General features: G+C 44.2%; 1 protein-coding gene across 2 annotated transcripts in view; it reads left to right on the forward strand.

Annotated features, from left to right (window-relative positions):
• Positions 1 to 18522, forward strand: part of GTF2F2 (general transcription factor IIF subunit 2) — a 158796-nt gene that overhangs the window by 71838 nt on the left and 68436 nt on the right. For both annotated transcript variants that reach the window (XM_059726968.1, XM_006260684.4), the window contains one exon: positions 1577 to 1658. In XM_059726968.1, the coding sequence (XP_059582951.1) occupies positions 1577 to 1658 (82 nt within the window). The remainder of the gene's footprint in view (positions 1 to 1576; positions 1659 to 18522) is intronic.

Below are 18522 nucleotides of genomic sequence, written 5' to 3' on the forward strand. Positions count from 1 at the left end.
TGCAAGAGAACAGAAGTTCAGTGCACATAAACTGCTTTTAAAATGCCTGAATCCAGTTTAAGATAAACTTGGAGCAATGTAGTACAAGACTTTTAACTGGTTTAGGTTAAATCAGTTTATAACTTCTGTCCCAGACCCACTCCAGATTCAAGTTAACTTGCAGTCCCCCAGCATCTCAGAATGCTTTGCACCTCCCCCACAAACTCCCCCTCATAGGGTGGGTGGGCTAGCCTTGGCCCCAACTGTCTGCTCCAGCCAAAAAGGAAGGTGTGCTCTAATGCACCCTGGCTTCTGGTCTCAGCCACTGCAGGCATGTGGTTTTATTTCCAGAATCAAAAGTTAATGTCTTTTCATTTGCTTATCCGTTCAGTCTACGCAGCCTAGATTATCCTGTGAAGATTGGATCGATTCAGCCTTGGGCTTTGTGACTGTCTGTACTTAGCCAGTATGTTTTCTTGTTTTCATATGAAGATGAGATTTAAAGGGAAAAATGAAAGATTAGATGAAGTTGAGGTTGTCCTGCCTTGTCTCCAACCTTCTTTGTTCTGCCATCGATGGCTGTCATCTTCATACCCTGATGCTCAGGAAATAAAACATTTAGCCACCGTGTTTTTACCCTCACCTCTGCTTTCAGCCCTGTGCTTTTTTTTGCTGTACACATTTCAGAAGCTTCACTGAATATAGAATTTCTAAAATTGTTTTGGGTCATTCTGTGACGCTCATCACAATAAGTATCGTACTGCCTCAGTCACAAGTGTGTCTTCTCAATACCCTTGTAGGTTCGAGATGTTATACCCATTAGGGAGGTGGGGAAGTTGAGCAGAGTAAGGTGAATGTTTGCAAGAAGTGCCCATTAATATTGGATAGAGTTCACTTCTCATTGTGGATTCATTTTTTCAGAGGTGCAGAGCACCTATAGCAGCCATTGAATCAAACTGAATGTCTATTACATCTGAAAATTAGGTCTTAAGTATCTGAAATGTAGCACATGGAAAATGAAAAGCACAAAAGTTGGCTATAAATAATTTAGTGTGAAAACATTGGTTTCACTGACTTCCTCAACATCATATAAGGTATCCATGGCAGAGCTGTGAATAGAACACAGGGTATTCGAACAAGATGTGAACATCAAGTGTGTTGCCCTTTATCTCACTAAATATTTTTTTTAAATACAGATATATGAACTTACATATGTTTACTAAATTATTAGCCTAAATCATGATTTTCAGCTAAGGTATGCCGTAAGATCCTTTCAAGGGTGTTGCATAACTGTGCACTGTTAGGCATGCATACATTTGCACATAATTCACAAGGTAAACCCAGGCATAATAGTAGGAAATCCAAACTAGAATCCATAGTATCAAAAGTATTCTCACCAGTTGTGGCTTTCCTCAGTTTTTTGCTCTGTTATTTTTCTGAGTCAAAAAGCAAATGAAAGCTAAGAATTAGCTTTTCTGTAGGATGCCTTGAGTTTAATGAAAGGTGCTAAGTCTAAAAGGTTGAGGACCGCTGGCTTTAATAAGAAGTTATGCATATTATACATTGTTTCCTTGTTGTTTGTTTCTTTCTATTTCAGACAAACTGTCATTGGAAGGAATAGTGGTACAGCGTGCTGAATGCAGACCTGCAGCCAGTGAAAACTATATGAAACTTAAAAGGTAGGTATATTTCTGTTACTTATATGTCTGTGATGTCTTTACTGTTCTAATTTCTTCCTCATTAAAGAGCCAGATAAATATAAAGCTTTCCTTTCATATTTGGACTTGGACCTTGGTATACGCTTGGTATGTGCATTAATATAAATAATCTAAACCTATGTGCATATATGTTTATATGAATAAATACAAATAGAATGCACCCAAATACAATTTAATGGTTTTCCTTTGCATAGGTAGGGTGAACTGCTACTCACAAATGTCTTGGCAGACTGTCTAAACTGAGTGCAAAGAGAGACTTAATACCATGCTGTGCTATGTTTATAATGAGCACACTTGAAAAGCTCTTGTTTTAGAAACAGTAAAGACTTCAGAGAAGAACTTTATGCTTATAATGGGGAACACTGTTAGAAGAGAAACTGGTCAAATTTATATAACTAAGAAACTTGAGATCCTAAGTCTTATTGTAAGTAGCTTAATTTTGAAACTTTTGCTCTATTTCTAGAATCTATAACGTGATTTATATTTCATATAGAGTATTATCTGTGACTATGTTAACCTAAATGTCTCACTTGTTAACTGTATTTAATATTAAAAGAAGATTTTGTTTCAGTTCTAAACCAGTTGCTTTTGGTTTAATTAAATATCACCTAATCTTATGACAGAATGTAAATAGAAAAGCCCAACTTACTTTCTCTGTATCATATGTTAATATTACATATCTCCATCATGCCATCTGACAAATAAGGCTAAATTAAACACTTCATCTTTTCATTGTTCTGTATATGTATATTTATATAGAACTGTGTGTGCAAATATTCCATGCCTTCTAGAAACTCAGTACTGTCAATTTTAACTGTTGTCTTTGAGTCCCATAGTATGGCTGCTGCCATAGTATCTTCCACTGACATAGAATGGAGTTTAATCTTAATTTAATCTTTGTTGTAGGGGATTCGTTTCAGTCCAATTCATTTCAATTTAAGTACATTGTATATCTGGTTCATAATTGTTTTAATCGCAGGTTTCCTGGTCTGAACATTTGTTCTTTTTCTGTTCGCATTCTCCCGTTAGTTGATCATATCAGTTCCTGTGGGAAGGTCACAGCAGGAAGCAAAAATGAAACTGACAGCTCTAATGAAATACTGCCTTAACTTTGAATTTGCCAGCATTTTACAGGATTTGTCAGTATTCTCATGTCATACATACAACCCCCTCTGGATTTTCATTTGTGTTTCTTATCATGGTGAAGGCCTTCAGGAAGAGACAAAATTTGAAGGCATTTTTTTTCTCCTGTGAAATAGGGGGAAAATGAAAAATGATTGTACTGTTGTTTTTTTCCTTCCTGCAGAAAGGTTGTCAGACTATGCCTGCCTAGATTTTAACTTTCTACTTTGTTAGAGATTTCCTGTCTTTCATCAAATAGAGCCAAAAAATTTCATCTGGTACAACTTGGCTTGATATTTAGCAATCACAGCCTCAGAAGAAACTGTTTTATCTTATGTCCAAACACTTTTTCTGGTTGGAACAGTAGCAGTGTCTAAACATTTTGTCTAAATCCCTCTGCTCCCTCCTGGCCCCCACATGCTTCAGAGCATATTTAATGTTTTGTTTCATTTATATGGAAAGATAAACATCACAAATTAATGAGATTGAGCTGTATATACACTTTTCTTTTCACTCTTTTCTCTTAGCCATTGTGTTTCAGAGGAGATAAGCTCCCCAAAGGTAGAATTTATAATATTGATACAAAGAAAAATCAGAGTTAGCTGTGTCGGCTTTAAGTTCTGCAGCAGAAATAGTGTAAGAAAGAAGCAAAATTCAATGGATACAAACTTTATTAGCACAGAATTAAGGTTTCTCACACCTGTGAAAACCAGAAAATGAAGACTTAAGGTACACATCCTTCCAAATTCAACTCTTTCTGAGCTGGCAATAACCAGGAGGATTTTCTGCAAGCATTTCAGCTGCATTAGCCGTGTTAAATGTTTTTTGTTTTTTTTCCTGAATGGGGAAGGGATTTGATATTAAACAGCTAGAGGTAGAATCATTGAATCATAGAAAATTAGGGTTGGAGGGGACCTCAGGAGGTCATCTAGTCCAACCCCCTGCTCAAAGCAGGACCATCCCCAACTAAATCATCCCAGCCAAGGCTTTGTCTACCCTGGTCTTAAAAAACCACTAAGGGTAGAGATTCCACAACCTCCCTGGGCAATTGGTTCCAAAGCTTTACTCCCCTCCTTGGGAGATAGTTTTTCCTAATATATAACCTAAACTTTCTTTGCTACAACTTGAGACCGTTGCTTCTTGTTCTGTCACCACTGAGAACAGTCCAGCTCCATTGTCTTTGGAACACCCCTTCAGTTATTTGAAGGCTATTATTAAATACCCCCTTAGTCTTCTCTTCTCCAGACTAAAGAAGCCAAGTTGTCTCAGCCTGTCCTCATAAATCCACATTCCCCAGCCCCCTCACCATTTTCATTGCCCTCTACTGCACTCTGTCTAGTTTGTCCACATACTTTCTGTAGTGGGGGCCCAAAACTAGACTCAGCACTCCAGATGTTTCTGGACTCTAGTTAAACAAGGGACTTAAGTATTGACCTAACTGCTGAGTTTTGGCTACTTATACTAAATAGCTAAGTTAGTTGCTCTTACTTTAGAGTCTCCCCTTCAAAAAAGAGATGGCAAACTGACGTGCGAACTGCTTGTCGACTGCCCTTACCCTGTTTGCTTTCCCTGTTTGCTCAGGGAGTCTCCTTCTATACTTTCTTGGGCCTGGACTGGCTCCACCCCCTTGTTTAAGGCTTTTGTCAGATACAGGTAGCAATCACCCATCTAGCAGCTCTCTTAGATGCCAAACGTATAGACAACCTTGGCTCACTTATCTTCCAGAAGCAGGATCTGGTGCCTGGCTCCTTTTCTTCCTCTTGCTCCCAACAAACTACTTGCAAACTGCCCTGTTTGCTATTCCTGTTTGCAGTCCATGAACAAGAGGTGAGAACATGGGGCTGACCAGTGTCACCATTTCCCAATTTCTCACTTTTCCCTTGCCTGTTCACTTGTCACCTGTTTTCACTTTCATAATCTCTTTTCCCTGCCATAGACTCCTTTCCTCATCTTTTCTTCTCTCTCATTTCTTTCCCATTTCCTTCATCCTTCTCAGCAGGCATTCAAATGTGTAATTTATTTTCCTTTTAAGAGCACCTTCTGGATTTTCTGCTGTGCTCAAATTACTTTTCTTTTAAATAAAATTAAATAAGAAATGTCTGACACAGGTGGATTGCAGCAGCTTGTCTATACCTTTTTTGCAGATTTTTGTTAAGATTAGATTCAAACTGACACTGGCTGAATGTTGTTCAGGCTCAGTACATACACTGTGTCCCCTTAAACCACTCTTGCTATGTGGAAGTTAGCTGGCTGGCAGACAGCACAGGCAACCTCCGCTTAACACTGTTTCGCTTAGCACTGTTTTGCTATAACGCTCGTTTTACATTAATAACTGAGTCCACTTGGCACTCAGTGAGTTTCGTTATAACGCGTGTGTGTCTCGTACAGGTGGCAGTAGGTTTCACTTAATGCTGTTGTGCTTAACACACTTTTTTTGGGGAACCAATTAAGAGTACTAGGCAGGGGTTGCCTGTACTCCGCATGTACAAAGTGTAATTGCTCATACCTATCGGTAGATCTTCACTCTTTTGTGAATACTGTACTCATTGTTTCTTCTCCAGAGTGCTGTTAGGTGCCTAGCAGTAGTTGTAATAAATGTTGAGGAACCAAGACCATTTTCAGCCTGATCAGAGTGATCTGACCCCCAAGTTTGTGTTTAAAATAAGGTTCATATAATTTGCTGAAGGGATTTTAATGGGGGGCAGGCAGTATTTTTGATCTTAAATGTCCCAAATTTTGGTTCATTAGTCTTACCTCCCACTCTGATAAAGCCAACCAAATCTCTTTTAAATTTAAGACTTCCCCTCAATACTTAGATTTTGTACATGGAAAATTATACATTTGTTCTAATTTTCTATGTATAGAATCTAATTTATTGGGAGGCTCATCTTATTTGTGTCTCCCACCACCGTGGCGGGGCAAGCAACCTGATGCCTGCCTCATGCCTTCCCCTACACCAAGGGTCAGCACCCCCCGGCACGTGTGCCGAGCATGGCATGTGAGGCCACTTTGCTTGGCACACTACCACCAGCCTGGGCTCTAGGCAGCTGCTGCCGGCCACGAAGCCTGGGCTGCTCCCAGCAGGCGGCTAGGAAGCTGCAAGCACTGCTACAAGCAGACTGGGCTCTGTAGTTGGCAGCAGCTACCCAGAACCTGGGCCGGTTGCAGCCAAGAGGCTGCAGACATCTGCTCTGGGCTCTGGCATCAGCTCCACACTAGTGGGTGCGTGTGCACCTCAGAGTGGACGGTGTGGGAGGGGCCTGAGGCAGCACAACCCTGGACTCTTCCCCGCTGCCGGCACAGAGCCAATGACTGGGCTCCAGAGCAGCTGTTTGTAGCCAGCCTGGGGCATCTGAAGCTGAAAACAGCTGTGCTGGGCTCCACAGCCCCGGCAGCAGGTCCATCAGGTGGAGGCGACTGCACGTGCACCTCCTGACTGCAGCCAGCCCAGGCTCTGGTAGCTGCTGCCAACCATGGAGCCTGCTGGGCTGCTTGCAGCAGGGCTTGCAGCTGAGCCTGCCTGACTCCCACCTGTTCCAAGCCCAGCCCTGACCCAGCCCCCTGCCAGGATGAGGCTGGCGCTGCCCCTTGCTAGAAGCGCTGTACCTTTTACACGCTTAGCTGTGTGGGGTGAGTGGGTGGTTGGGCTGATGGGCTGGCTCCCCAGGAAAGCACAGGGGCTGTGGCGGGACCAAGGCATTGTTGGGTCAGACTTTGTCCAGTGGGTGGGCCAGGAGCCTGGTTCCATGCGCCCGCGCATCTGGTTCTGTGTCTGTCTGCCTCTGTCTGGTTCCGGATGTGTGTCTGCATGCGTCTGTTCTGAGTGTGTTCTGGTTCCCTTTGTTTGTGCACATGATTTTGTGCATGTGTGTGTCTGGTTCTCTCTCTGCTCTCCTTTTTTTCTCTCTCTGTCTCTCCCCCCTCTTTCTCTTATTTGTCTTTTTTTCTCTCTCTCTCATTGCAACATGCTCACCAAAAAAAGGAATACACAACAACAAAGGCAACATTTATGATTATTAAATATACTAATATGCAATGTGTCCTGCCACGTACCCTGTCCTCATTTTGTTTTTCTGACATGCCAGCACTCCGGCACCTTCCAAGGTAGACATTGTGGGTTTTTTGGCACTCCGGTTAAAAAATGTTGCCTACCCCTGCCCTTCATTGTACACTTCTGTCACTTGCCCCTCTCTGGTTCCTGTGCCCCTGGTGCCCATTCTCCCCCCCCAGCCCACTCCTGTGCTCCTCCCTGCCCCACATTGCGCAGTCTTCACTGAGCTCCCCTTGCCTCACAAGCCACCTTAGGCTGTCCTAGCCAGTCAGCAGCGACAGTGACAGCTCTGGCCACAGCTCTGCAGCAGCCTTCTGCCCCAGGCTGGTAGTCAAATGCAAGATGAGACTTTTTTCCCCCTTAAGCTGAATGGCAAAAAAATCCTCATCTTGGAGTTGAGTAAGTGTGGTACTTCTGAAGTCACCTTTTAAACAGTAATATGTTCTCAACCTTAAGTAGAATGGTGCTGACATTTTCTTATAATGAAAGTAAAGAAATTAAAAACACATCATCTTGAGATATTGCTATTGAAGTGGTATTTTCCTGTGTTAAGACCAAAATAACAATGCTATCAGAACTTGTCAAATAATCAAAGTTTTCTAAAGAGAAAAATTAAGAGCATAAGGAAAAATCACCGAATCAAATAAACAATGTAAGCGTAAGAAAGGGAACACAAAGCTATTGCATAACTCATTCACTTTTCTATTTTAAAAATGCCAAATTTCTATACAGGCACAGAGATTAGGCTAAGAAAAAACCTAATGTCAGCCAGTCTGGGCTAATGAAGACTATACATTAAACCAGTAAAATTTAATTACTGCTCACTGGACTAGTTGCTGACCTTCTCTCAAAAATACTGAGTGTATTGACTGGCACTTCAGTGTATTGCTGAAAATGAACAGTATATTCCTGGGTCAGGTTCTTTGCAAATACCACTAAGCAGTAGAAGAATGGCTAATAAACTCAGTCTGCTAGTTTAATTTTTTTCTGCATCTCTGCTTAAGCAGTTGGCCCCTGTACTCCTTTCCAGAATAAGTGTATGTGATTAAATATTCTCGCGCTGTTTCCAAAAGGTGATATATGGCATAACTGCTGCTCGGCTGTTTGAAGTAGGAGGCCATTTTTATGCTTAGCCTCAGGTTGGATCTGCCTGTTTGTCAGTGCACCCAGGATTTTGAAGCACATTAGATCAACATGTTCTCCTAGAAACAAAATCTAGCATATGGGCATACAACAAAGTACTGTGTTTCTTTTTTAAAGTAACACATTTTGACTGCATAATAATTAGTGCAATAAGAATTTCAGATCCTATTTTTTTCTTGAATGTATTAAAGGACTTGTCACAGAATTGTACAAACTTTTTAGGGGAAGGAGAGGGAGAAAGAAGAAAAATGTTGCCCGTAATGATGTGGCTTCCTCCTGAATTCCTGGGAAATAAGCAGTTTATTTAAAAAAATAAAATAAAATAAAATGTAGCAGGTTCATGTTCCAGGGGCAGCCATGCCCCCCCCGGTGGCTGCACAATCCCTGCCCAGCTCCACTTCTGTGGTGCGTTCCCCTTTTTACTCATCTCCATGCCTTTGGTGTAATTGTGTCATTAGAAAGGGAGGTTGCCTAGGGTGAGCCCCAGTTCTTCTAGTTGCCACCAGGTCCCTCCCATACGCTACTCCAGTCTCAGCTTTGCCTCTCTCGGGTAGAGTGGGTCCTCCTGACCTCCTGTGCTGCCCAGGGCACTTGTGGTTGTAAGGACTGCTACGCGGCTCCGGTGGGCACTTGGCACCGATCCAACACTGGGCCACTTCAGGCTTTTATATCCTTGTTGGGGCCTCAGCCCCTTCTTTCTGTCACTGGTTCCCGTAGCCTAGGCCTACTGTACTGGACTTGGCTTCTAGGTCCTAGCCCAATCCTAGCCACTGAGCCTGCTTTGGCTCCTGCTGGGTCTCTGGCCCCTGTCTCCAACCTGCTCTGGGTCCCCTAGCCCCAAACTGTGCCTTGATCCTAACTCCTGGCAGGGCTCCAGGTAGTGACATTCCCCTTGTTTAGGGTTACTGCCCCTCCCCTTAGTCCCTTCCACAAACCACCAGGCCAAATGCAAACCAAAATATCAGCTCACTAGTTCCAACTCAATTCTCTACCGGCTGCCTGAAACTCCCCATCCGTACTGCATCTCATTCCCTGCCAGCCCTCCACTTCTTATTGGCCTCTCCCCAGGATAGCAGGATCTCTGTCAAGCTCTTTTCAGCAGGCGGCTTACTACAGCGCTCCTTCTTCTGCTGCCTCCAGGGCCAGCCCCCTTGCTCTGACTCCGGTCAGGGTTTTATATGCCCAGAGCCCTGCCTACTTCCAGGTTATTAACTTCAACATTGCCCAGTTCACAAAAACCCTTCTTTAAAGAGGCCATTCTGTTCTTCTGTAATAGGGTAAGGATTCCCTGTTACAAAAGAAAAAAAGTCTACTGACTGTTTTAGGAAGTCGAAAAGTAATAGCAGATGAGTATGGAAGCTTCCTGCTCCCATATTCTAATTCATAGGGATGGGAACTTCCACTATTATAAGAGATCGATACTTTAGCATATTAAAAACAAATGAGGAAAGCAAGACACTTAAAGAAGCACTGATGATACTGTTTAAATAAAATAGATTCACTAGCATGGGTAGATGGATAATTATTGGACTGAAGATCAGGAGACCTAGCTTTTATTCTTAGTTTTGTTACTTACTGTGTGACGCTGGGGTATGCTGCTTCACCACTGAATTTTTTTCACTCCAAACCTTTGTTTGTCTTATCTATTTACTCTTGCGGCTCGTTTGGTCTACAGTTATTGTTTGCAAGGTGTGTGCACAGTAGCGGATGGCATAAGGCCCAATTTTTGTTTTGGGGCCTTTAGGTACTGCTATACTATAAATAACTCACAAAAAATAATCTCTTTTTTGCAGGTGTAGTTATAAATTAATAAGGAGAAACAAACATGTGGGAAAAATAAAGAACAAGGAAAGGTGTATTTCCTGAGGGGAACTTGTTATGGAGAAATACCTTCTTGACAAGCTGATAGATGTACACCAAGTTTCAATAATTCTGCACAATTATCTTCTCTCTTAATTTCACTTACAGGTATTTAAGTACCTTTTGAACCCCTCTTTTGAACTTGTTACATACTCTTCTTTTCCTTTCTTTAAAAAAATCCTATGTATTATCCTTAGTGTACTTTTTAGAATATAAAACTCTTTAACCTTTCTAGTAAACTATATTTTATTACCCCATGGAGTATATTAGTTAAGGAAAACTGACATGCACGTGAAAAGCAGAGTATAATTATATGACAACATGGTGTCCTTCTTTTGAGTGGGCTAAAAAAACCACACTTCCTTGATAGCTAAAGGAATATTTTACCTTCTCTCTTTTCTGTTATATTGTTAGTAGATGGGTCCCCTTTGAGTTCAGTTATGCAGCTATACCCTGTACATGCTCTGTCTTTCAGTCATCCTTTCTAAGTGGCACTTGAACTCCAGCACCCTTAGTTGGTTCCTGCTTAGACTTCCTTCAGGGAGCCAGTGACCACTTAGAAAATGTAGTGACAAACACTAGTTTGTTCAAACAAGTGGTGATTTAATTAATATTAGGAAATCATACACCTTAAAAAAGGGGGTTTAGAATAACAAACGTGTGTGTATGTTTGCTGATGATATGCTTGAGCCTCATACACTCAGATTCTTCTTGCACCACAGGATAACCCAGGAACCCCGAGGGTGTTAGGAGACATTAAAATAATGAGGTGATGGGATCTGACCCAACAATCAGACATCCTGTCATGCTACAAATACATGCTACACGCTGCCCACTGCACCCTGAGCACAGTTGGGAAGGGGGGACATGGGCCCTCAGGGCCTCCACTGGTCTGTGCACAGCAACGGAGCTCCCCCATACACCCCTGGATGACCAGATCTTCCCAGATCTGGCTGGGCCAGGGTTGCCCCCACATGAGTCCCCGCTGCTGAGTTGAGCCACGCCTGCACATAGCCAGCTTGCAGCAGGGCTAGAAGCTCAGTGGTGGCAACCTCTTCCACCTCTGCCCCCACAGAGATGGGGGGAACACCTCCCCCGCACCCTTGGAGAAGCCCCCCGGGCTCCAATCCTCCCACCACCCGGCTGGGCTTGGGGCCCCACTTACCTTTCCTTGCTCCTGGCTGGGCTACACAGTCAGCCACTCACCACGGTGGCCTCGATCTGGTCCACGCTCCTTCCTTCCCCCACAGATTGACCTGCTGAGGCTGGGGGCAGCGGGTGCGTGCATGCGCACATGCCCAGCTGTCCCCCCAGCCCACAATCTACCAAAAGAGGCTCCAGGATCTACCTGTAGATCGGAATCCCCGGGTTGGTGACCACTGCTGTAAAGTGCCTGGCATGTGGGTTGCAACCTTTGTGCCCAGAACCCAGTTGTTAGCATCAGGACCCAGACTGTCCTGGTCCCAGTGCTGATTGTCAGCATCAGGGTGGGGCACCTTTGGGAAAGAAATGCCGTATGTTCTATGGCTCTATACAAACCAGACTCAGAGGTGTTCTACATTATATTGGAGCATATGTTTGTGGTTGGTTTGCCATTTTACGGCACCATAAATTAACTCAACATAAATTTCATAGATTTTTAGGGTCAGAAGGGACCTTTGTAGATTATCGAGTCTGACCCCCAGCCCAGGGCAGGAAAGAGCGCTGGGGTCAGATGACCCCAGCTAGGTGCTCATCTAGTCTCCTCTTAAAGACATACAAGGTAAGGGAGAGCACCACCTCCCTTGGAAGCCCATTCCAATTTTTGGAAACCCTCACTGTAAAGAAAATTTTCCTAATGTCTAATCTAAATCTGCTCTCCATCAGTTTATGGCTGTTGTTCCTAGCAACCCCAGGGGACACCCTGGTAAACATAGTGCCCCCTCTTACTTGCTGTCCCCCCGATGAATTTGTAGATGGCCACAAGATCCCCGCTCAGCTGCCTTTTGCTGAGGCTATAGAGATTCAGGTCCCTCAATCTCTCCTTATAGGATTTTACCTGCGGGCCCTTAACCATATGAGTAGCCCTCCTCTGGATCCCCTCAAGATTATCCACATCCCTCTTGAAGTGTGGTGCCCAGAACTGGACACAGTACTCCAGCTGCAGTCTTACCAATGCCACATAGAGGGGAAGTATCACCTCCTTAGACCTGTTTGTGATGCACCTTCTAATGGATGAAAGAGTGCGATTGGCCTTACTTATCACTTGGTTACATTGACGACTCATGTTCATTTTGGAGTAGACTATGACTCTAAGATCCCTTTCTGCTACTGTGCTGCTTAGAAAGTCACCTCCCAGCCTGTAGGTGTGTTGGTGATTCTTTCTCCCTAGATGCAGGACTTTGCACTTACCTTTGTTAAACTGCATCCTATTCTGATTTGCCCACTTTCCCAATCTGTCCAAATCTGCCTGAATTCACTCCCTGGCCTCGAGTGTGTTTACTTTGCCCCATAATTCGGTGTTGTCCATGAATTTGGACAGAGTGCTTTCCACACCCTCATCCAAGTCACTGGTGAAGATATTGAACAGCACTGGTATAAGAACCAAACCTTGGGGAACTCCACTGCCCACATTGTTCCAGGTCAAAAATGACTCGTTCACCACCACTCTCTGGGTGCGTCCCATAAGCCAATTCTCCACCCACCTAACTGTGTAATAATCTACATCACAACCATTTAATTTATTTGTAAGAATGGGATGTGACACTGTATCAAAGGCCTTTTTAAAATCCAAGTAGATGACATCTACCTCAATTCCTGCATCTAAGCTATGTTGTGACCTGGTCGTAAAAAAAAAAACAAGGTTAGTGAGGCAGGATCTACCTGCTATGAAGCCGTGCTGGTTGTCCTTCAGCATTATTTTTCCTGCTGGACTCCTGCAAATGTGATCCTTAATAATTTCTTCAACGGTTTTCCCAAGGATAGAAGTGAGGCTAACTGGCCTATAGTTACCCGGATCATCCTTTCTCCCCTTCTTGAAAATAGGGACCACACTGGCCTTTTTCCAGTCCTCTGGCACACGTCCTGAGTGCCATGGGTACTCAAACAACCACGTCAGTGCTTCTGCTATGTGACATGTATGATTTATGGTGCAATTAACACTGTAATTATGCCATAAATGTAATGTCTGCCAGGGACTCAAGTGTCCTTGTAATCATAACAAAAGATCCTAATTCTTCTTTAGTTACTTTTTATCCCAGTGGCACTGAGCTAACCTTCAACACTGCAGGGTTTCTTTTGTGCATGCTTTATATTTATCTTAGCAAATAGTTATGGTTAGGATAATTTTTTGGTTTAATGATTTATATAAGGATAGGATTCTTTGTACCTTACCTTTGTTTTTACGGATTCCTTTTTTTTTTGTTTTAATTCTCTGACCTGCTTGGAACATTTTTTCTTCTCTGGATTTACTTGGTTCCTCATCTGTCTGATTTGGGAGCAGAAATTGTATAAGTTAAGAATTTTCCTTCCTACCTTGCCTTATAACAGTGAGCATTGTTATAAGGCATCAAAAGAAAGACATCTGATTTGAAATCCGTGGAACCCTGGGGCAGAAAATTGGAGCAGTTGTCATTCGTAAGTGTTTCTCTCACTTCATAGTTGTACTGTGGACATAATAAGGTGATCATCCTCAGCTGGTAACACCTTTTACAGCAGGAAGACAAAGGTTTTAATGTTAAAGTGAAAATATATTTTTTTTTCCTTCATGGGAAACTAGGTCTAAAACACAACCATTTGCCTGCCTAAAGGTGTCTTGGAAGGCCTAATAAAGTTTCATCTAATCCATGCAGCTTCAATTATCTTCACACTGAAGACCCCATTGCCATGCAGAATTGCATGGTACTGGCATCTTTGGTACAGATAACCCTGGTGTCAGTGTTTTACGTCTCCCTGGCACTATGATTTGTAGTTTAGTATCAAGAGGTTGCATGGTATAGAAAGGTCTCTCTGATGTCACACCCACTACTACTAGCTAGTATAAAATGTTACATCTAGTACCAAGTGCTTTACAGGTGTTACTTCTGAGTTATCCTGTGGTACCATTAAAATAGTCTTGCTAATCCTGTAACTTTAGCTTTGCCACTTACTACTTTGCTTCTTCAGCTTCTGATGAGAATTGCAGGCATCTTTGTTATTGTTCCTGAGTGTCAAGACTACCAGCCTGCCCATCTGAAAAATAATCTGAGGTTAAATATAGTGATTCCAACCCTTTGTATCTTTCACTATGACCTCCTTATATTTACACTACTGGCTACTGTGGGATTTTCATTTGACAAGAGAAACAGTTTCTGCATCAATGGCACATTCTAGAGATAAATCTCCACCTTTTTCAGTGCAGAGGGTAAACCAAGAACTACTCTAAAACCTATTCCTTTTTTGTAAGCATCTGGTTTGTGGCGTTAAACGCTTCAGATTGAAGATCCTACTGTACTTGTCCTGATACCTCATTGAGTTGGTTGTATCATCAGTCTTATTGTTACAATCCAAAGACTACAAATCCTTCCAAGAGACCTGCTCAGAAGAGTGGTATACGACTAGGGATCCTGGTGGGTGGTCCAGGAAAGGTCACAAAAGCTTGGCTTGGAGCTTCATACCTCCAGGCCATGTTATCTAATAATGCCTGGATTCTGCCAGACATCTCTAGCAGACACAAGCCACTGTAGCATCAATGTACAAAAATGGGGTAGTTCATATCTAGAATCAAGCAATGTCACTTGCATCTTTTTTTAGGATACCTTATGGGCAATTATTTTGTCTGGAGGGCCACTTAATGAGCTTTGAACTATCAAGGGCCACAAGAGTAGCCCCACCCCTTGACAGGTGCCCTGCCCCCTGGTTGTCACCTTGGGACCGGACATCCCATCCCTAACCCCTGACCTTTGCCACCAGAAGTCCCTTCCCTTGCCCCCAGAAGTATTACTTTTTGTGGCTGGGGAGGGGTGCCGTTTTGGAACCCGAAAAAAATAAATAAATCGTATACTAAAAATCAAATGTCTACTATAACATATTTAATTTTATTTCAAAAAATATTTTTGGCATGATTTATGTGCATTTGTTTAGTGTCTAGAGGCTATTGCATAATAGCTTAAAATCAAGTCTTACTCATATTGTGTGTAGGGATGTGGGTGTGTGTGGGCCAGTTTGTGACAGGGTGTTTGTGGGTGGGTTTAGGGTTTGTGAGGGGTTGTGCCTGTGTGGGGAGATGTGGGATATAGGAGAGGGTTTGTGGGGGTAGGGGGGTGGAGTATGCATGTGGGGCCCCCGCCCACACAGCTCGTCCCCTATGGCACACAGCCTCTGGTGCTGGCGGCAGCAGCAGAGGGTGGTCCCTCGTGGCCCACACAGGTGGAGGTCCCCTGTGATGCCCAGGCTCTGGCTAAGTCCCAGGAGCTGCACATGGCAGCAGGGAGTGGGATCAGGCTGACCCAGCTTCATTGCGCAGGGCTCTCCACGGGTCACATGCAGCTCCTGGGACTCTTGTGCTGCTAGTGGGGAGCCTCACATGATGGAAGTGGCAGCCTGGCCCTGCTCTGTGCCACTGCATGCAGCTCCCGGGACTTGGCCATGAAGCAGGAAATGGGGCTGGTGCCACCTAGCTCCATTGCACAGGGATCCCTGCCACTCTTGGGGGAGGTCTGGGAGCTGCATGTGGTAGCAGGGAGCAGAGCCAGGCTGCTGGCTCCATCACATGAGGCTCCCCCTGGTGACGTGTGAGTCCCAGGAGGCATGAGAGTCGAAGGGAGCCCTGTGCGATGAAGCCAGGCCAGCCTGGCCCTACTTCCTGCCACTGTATGCAGGAGTGCTGCAGCAGTAACAGGAGAACCATTGGAGGCTGGGGGCCAAGCAATTCCACTGGCAGCTGCAGCAGTGGTAGCAGCAGCCCTGCCCAGAAACCATGGGCTGGCCTGGGCCGGGGCTGGGGTCCTCCTGCAAGCAAGGGTAGGACTGCAGCCTGCTGCCCCGGTGGGAGTGGGTAGGGGCCAGCTGCATGTGGAGTAGTACAGCAGTGACAGTTGGGGGTACAATTAATCAGTGGGTGCCTGCCCATGAGCTGAATGAAATCTCTTGGTGGGCCATATTTTGCCTGCCCCTGCCTTATAGTATCAGCAGTTCATGATAAATCAAGACACTAGAGTCTTCCAATAGCCATACTGTGGTTCAAGGAGCCCCAAAATTATATTTCGTTAGGGATAAAAGCTTCTTAAACAAGCTTACAGATGGGAATTACCAGTTATTAAACATTCCTGGCAGAATAGGACTTCTCAGATTAGAAAAGCATGTCAGAAATCCTTGTCAATATCTAGAAAGAGAAATTAAATCCTTGCTGAAAGACTATTAGTTGCTAGTTTCTGAGCTTTCTTGTCGCTTTGGATACAGTAACCAGATCTATGGCAACATCAGTTGCCATGAGACTATTGTCCTGGCTACCGCTGTTCGCCATTTCTAGAAAGGTACAGTTTAGATTATATGCTTTTTAAAGGACAAGTTGCTCTGTGCCAAGATAAATAAAGTCTTACATTTTTTAAAGGACTTTCATTTCATCCTAAGATCACTGAGGACTTTTACTGCTGTGTTTATAGAGAAACAGTCAAGTTGGCCACGTGATATCCAGTTCAGCCCTGTTATCTTTAGATAGACCTTCTGAGCCTTGAAGAAAAAATCAAAAGTTTCAGAGGAGGAATCCATCAGAATCATCCAAAGTATCTGCAAGTCGGTTGTCACTTCAAGAGAGGAAATTTAACTTGTGCATCAGAAGACTCTTTGTTACTTCCTGTAAACCTCTTAGTAGACGTGCACTGATGTATCGGTCCATATTGGATCGGCACTGATAAAAAGGGAAATTGATGTTATCAGCAGTCGGCTTTTTTTGGCTGATGTAGCCAATAATGTCATTGATAAATGTCGTGTGTATGCATACAGCTGTAGTACACGTGCAGCCAGGAGTACAGCCGGGCAGTGCGGAGACCAGTGTCTGGCCAGTAAGTCTGTGGGGGAAAGGATCATGTGAAAGAGCTATAGTGCTGATCAGATTTGGAAAGAGGACCCAGGGCCAAGTCAGGTATAAGTTGCTACTTTGGATTGGCACTGATAAAAGGCAGATCAAGGTCCCCATGGTGAGGGGAGGGAGTGAGGCTGGGGCAGGGGCAAGCACTGCTCCTTCAGGGTGGGGCACAGAATGGAGCTGCGGGTAGCTCGTCCAAGGTGTGGCTGGCTCCTTGTTGCTGTATGCACTCCCAGGGGTAGGCTACAGGGTGGGCTACATCCACCCCAAAATTTGCTGTAGCCACTTCTAGTGCAATCACTGCCCACTCTGAGCACAGCCCCAGCCCAGCCCTCCCACTGGGAAGAGGCCAGCATAGCTCCTGGCATGAGCCCACAGCGGGCAGCTTCCCCTCTCCCTGTGCACAAATCTGGTGGGCACATGCCCCCACCATGTCTCCCCCAGGGGTGCGCACAGCAGCAGAGAGCCACCCACCTCTTCACACGCTCCAGCTGAGCTGCCGGAAGCTCTGTCCTATGTCTCGCCCCACCCCAGCTGGGCAGTGCCTGCCCCTGCCTCAGCTCCACTTCCTCCCTCACCATGGGGCCCTCCCTCACCATGGGGAACTCCCCTCCCCCATGCCACTGCCTGCTCACAGACTTACTGGCCAGATGCTTCTCTCCAAGCTGCCAGGCTGCATATCAGCTATTGAATCTATCGGCTGATATGACTGGTTAATAATTGACCATTGGTATCGACCAAAAAAATCTTTATCAGTGCACCCCTACCTTGTAGGTATCATTCTTCCCTTTGGCAGTTTGTCTTTTTTGCTTCTGTGGGATTTGGACCATTGGGTTATGAAGATAATGAAAAGTAGATGTTCCATTCAGTTTTATGATGTCCCTACCATCTCACTGACAAAAGTTCCATTAATTGTTCACCAGGGTCCAGATTCTGTTCCACCTAGTAGGCACCTAAGTGGACTTAAGTGCAAACCTTTTTCACTCTGCTTGAGTTCCTGAAAAATAGTTAATACAAAAGGTAGATGGGTTCTCTTTCTTGCTACTTTTTGGTGACTTGATCTTAGGAGAAGATAAGTGTGTTAGAAAAGTAGATGTGTTCACGGATTTTCATGGGCTTGAACAAGGTAGAATAGGATTGCATTTAGGCACCTAACATCACTTAGACACCCAATAGGTAGAATGGGATCTGGACCCAAAGGCCCATTGATAGTTGCAACTTAGTTAAGCGATGACTCTTACTTATCAGTATGTTGACTGCCCCAACCAAATCTCCTGAACTGGTAGCTGACACCATTCAGTAGTTACTTTAAGCTTACCTTGTAGAACGCAGTCAGTAAAGATAAATTGGCAGCGTGTACACGAAACCCTTTACTGTGCAGCAGACTAATTTGCTGTGTAGTAGAGTCACTCTTTACATGTGTGTGGCAACTGAGGCAGAATAGACTAATTTACTGTGCTGCTGGATAGTCCTGTCAGACGCAAGTGGTATCTGGCAGCAAAGGAAGTTACTGTGCTTAAATGCATGTGTAGACGATAATGTTGGGATTAGTTTACTCTGTCTTAAATTGAGCCAGAGTATATTCAATCACATTAATTACATATGTA

Source organism: Alligator mississippiensis, chromosome 1 (genome assembly GCF_030867095.1).
Source record: "Alligator mississippiensis isolate rAllMis1 chromosome 1, rAllMis1, whole genome shotgun sequence".
NCBI classification, from domain to species: Eukaryota; Metazoa; Chordata; order Crocodylia; family Alligatoridae; genus Alligator; species Alligator mississippiensis.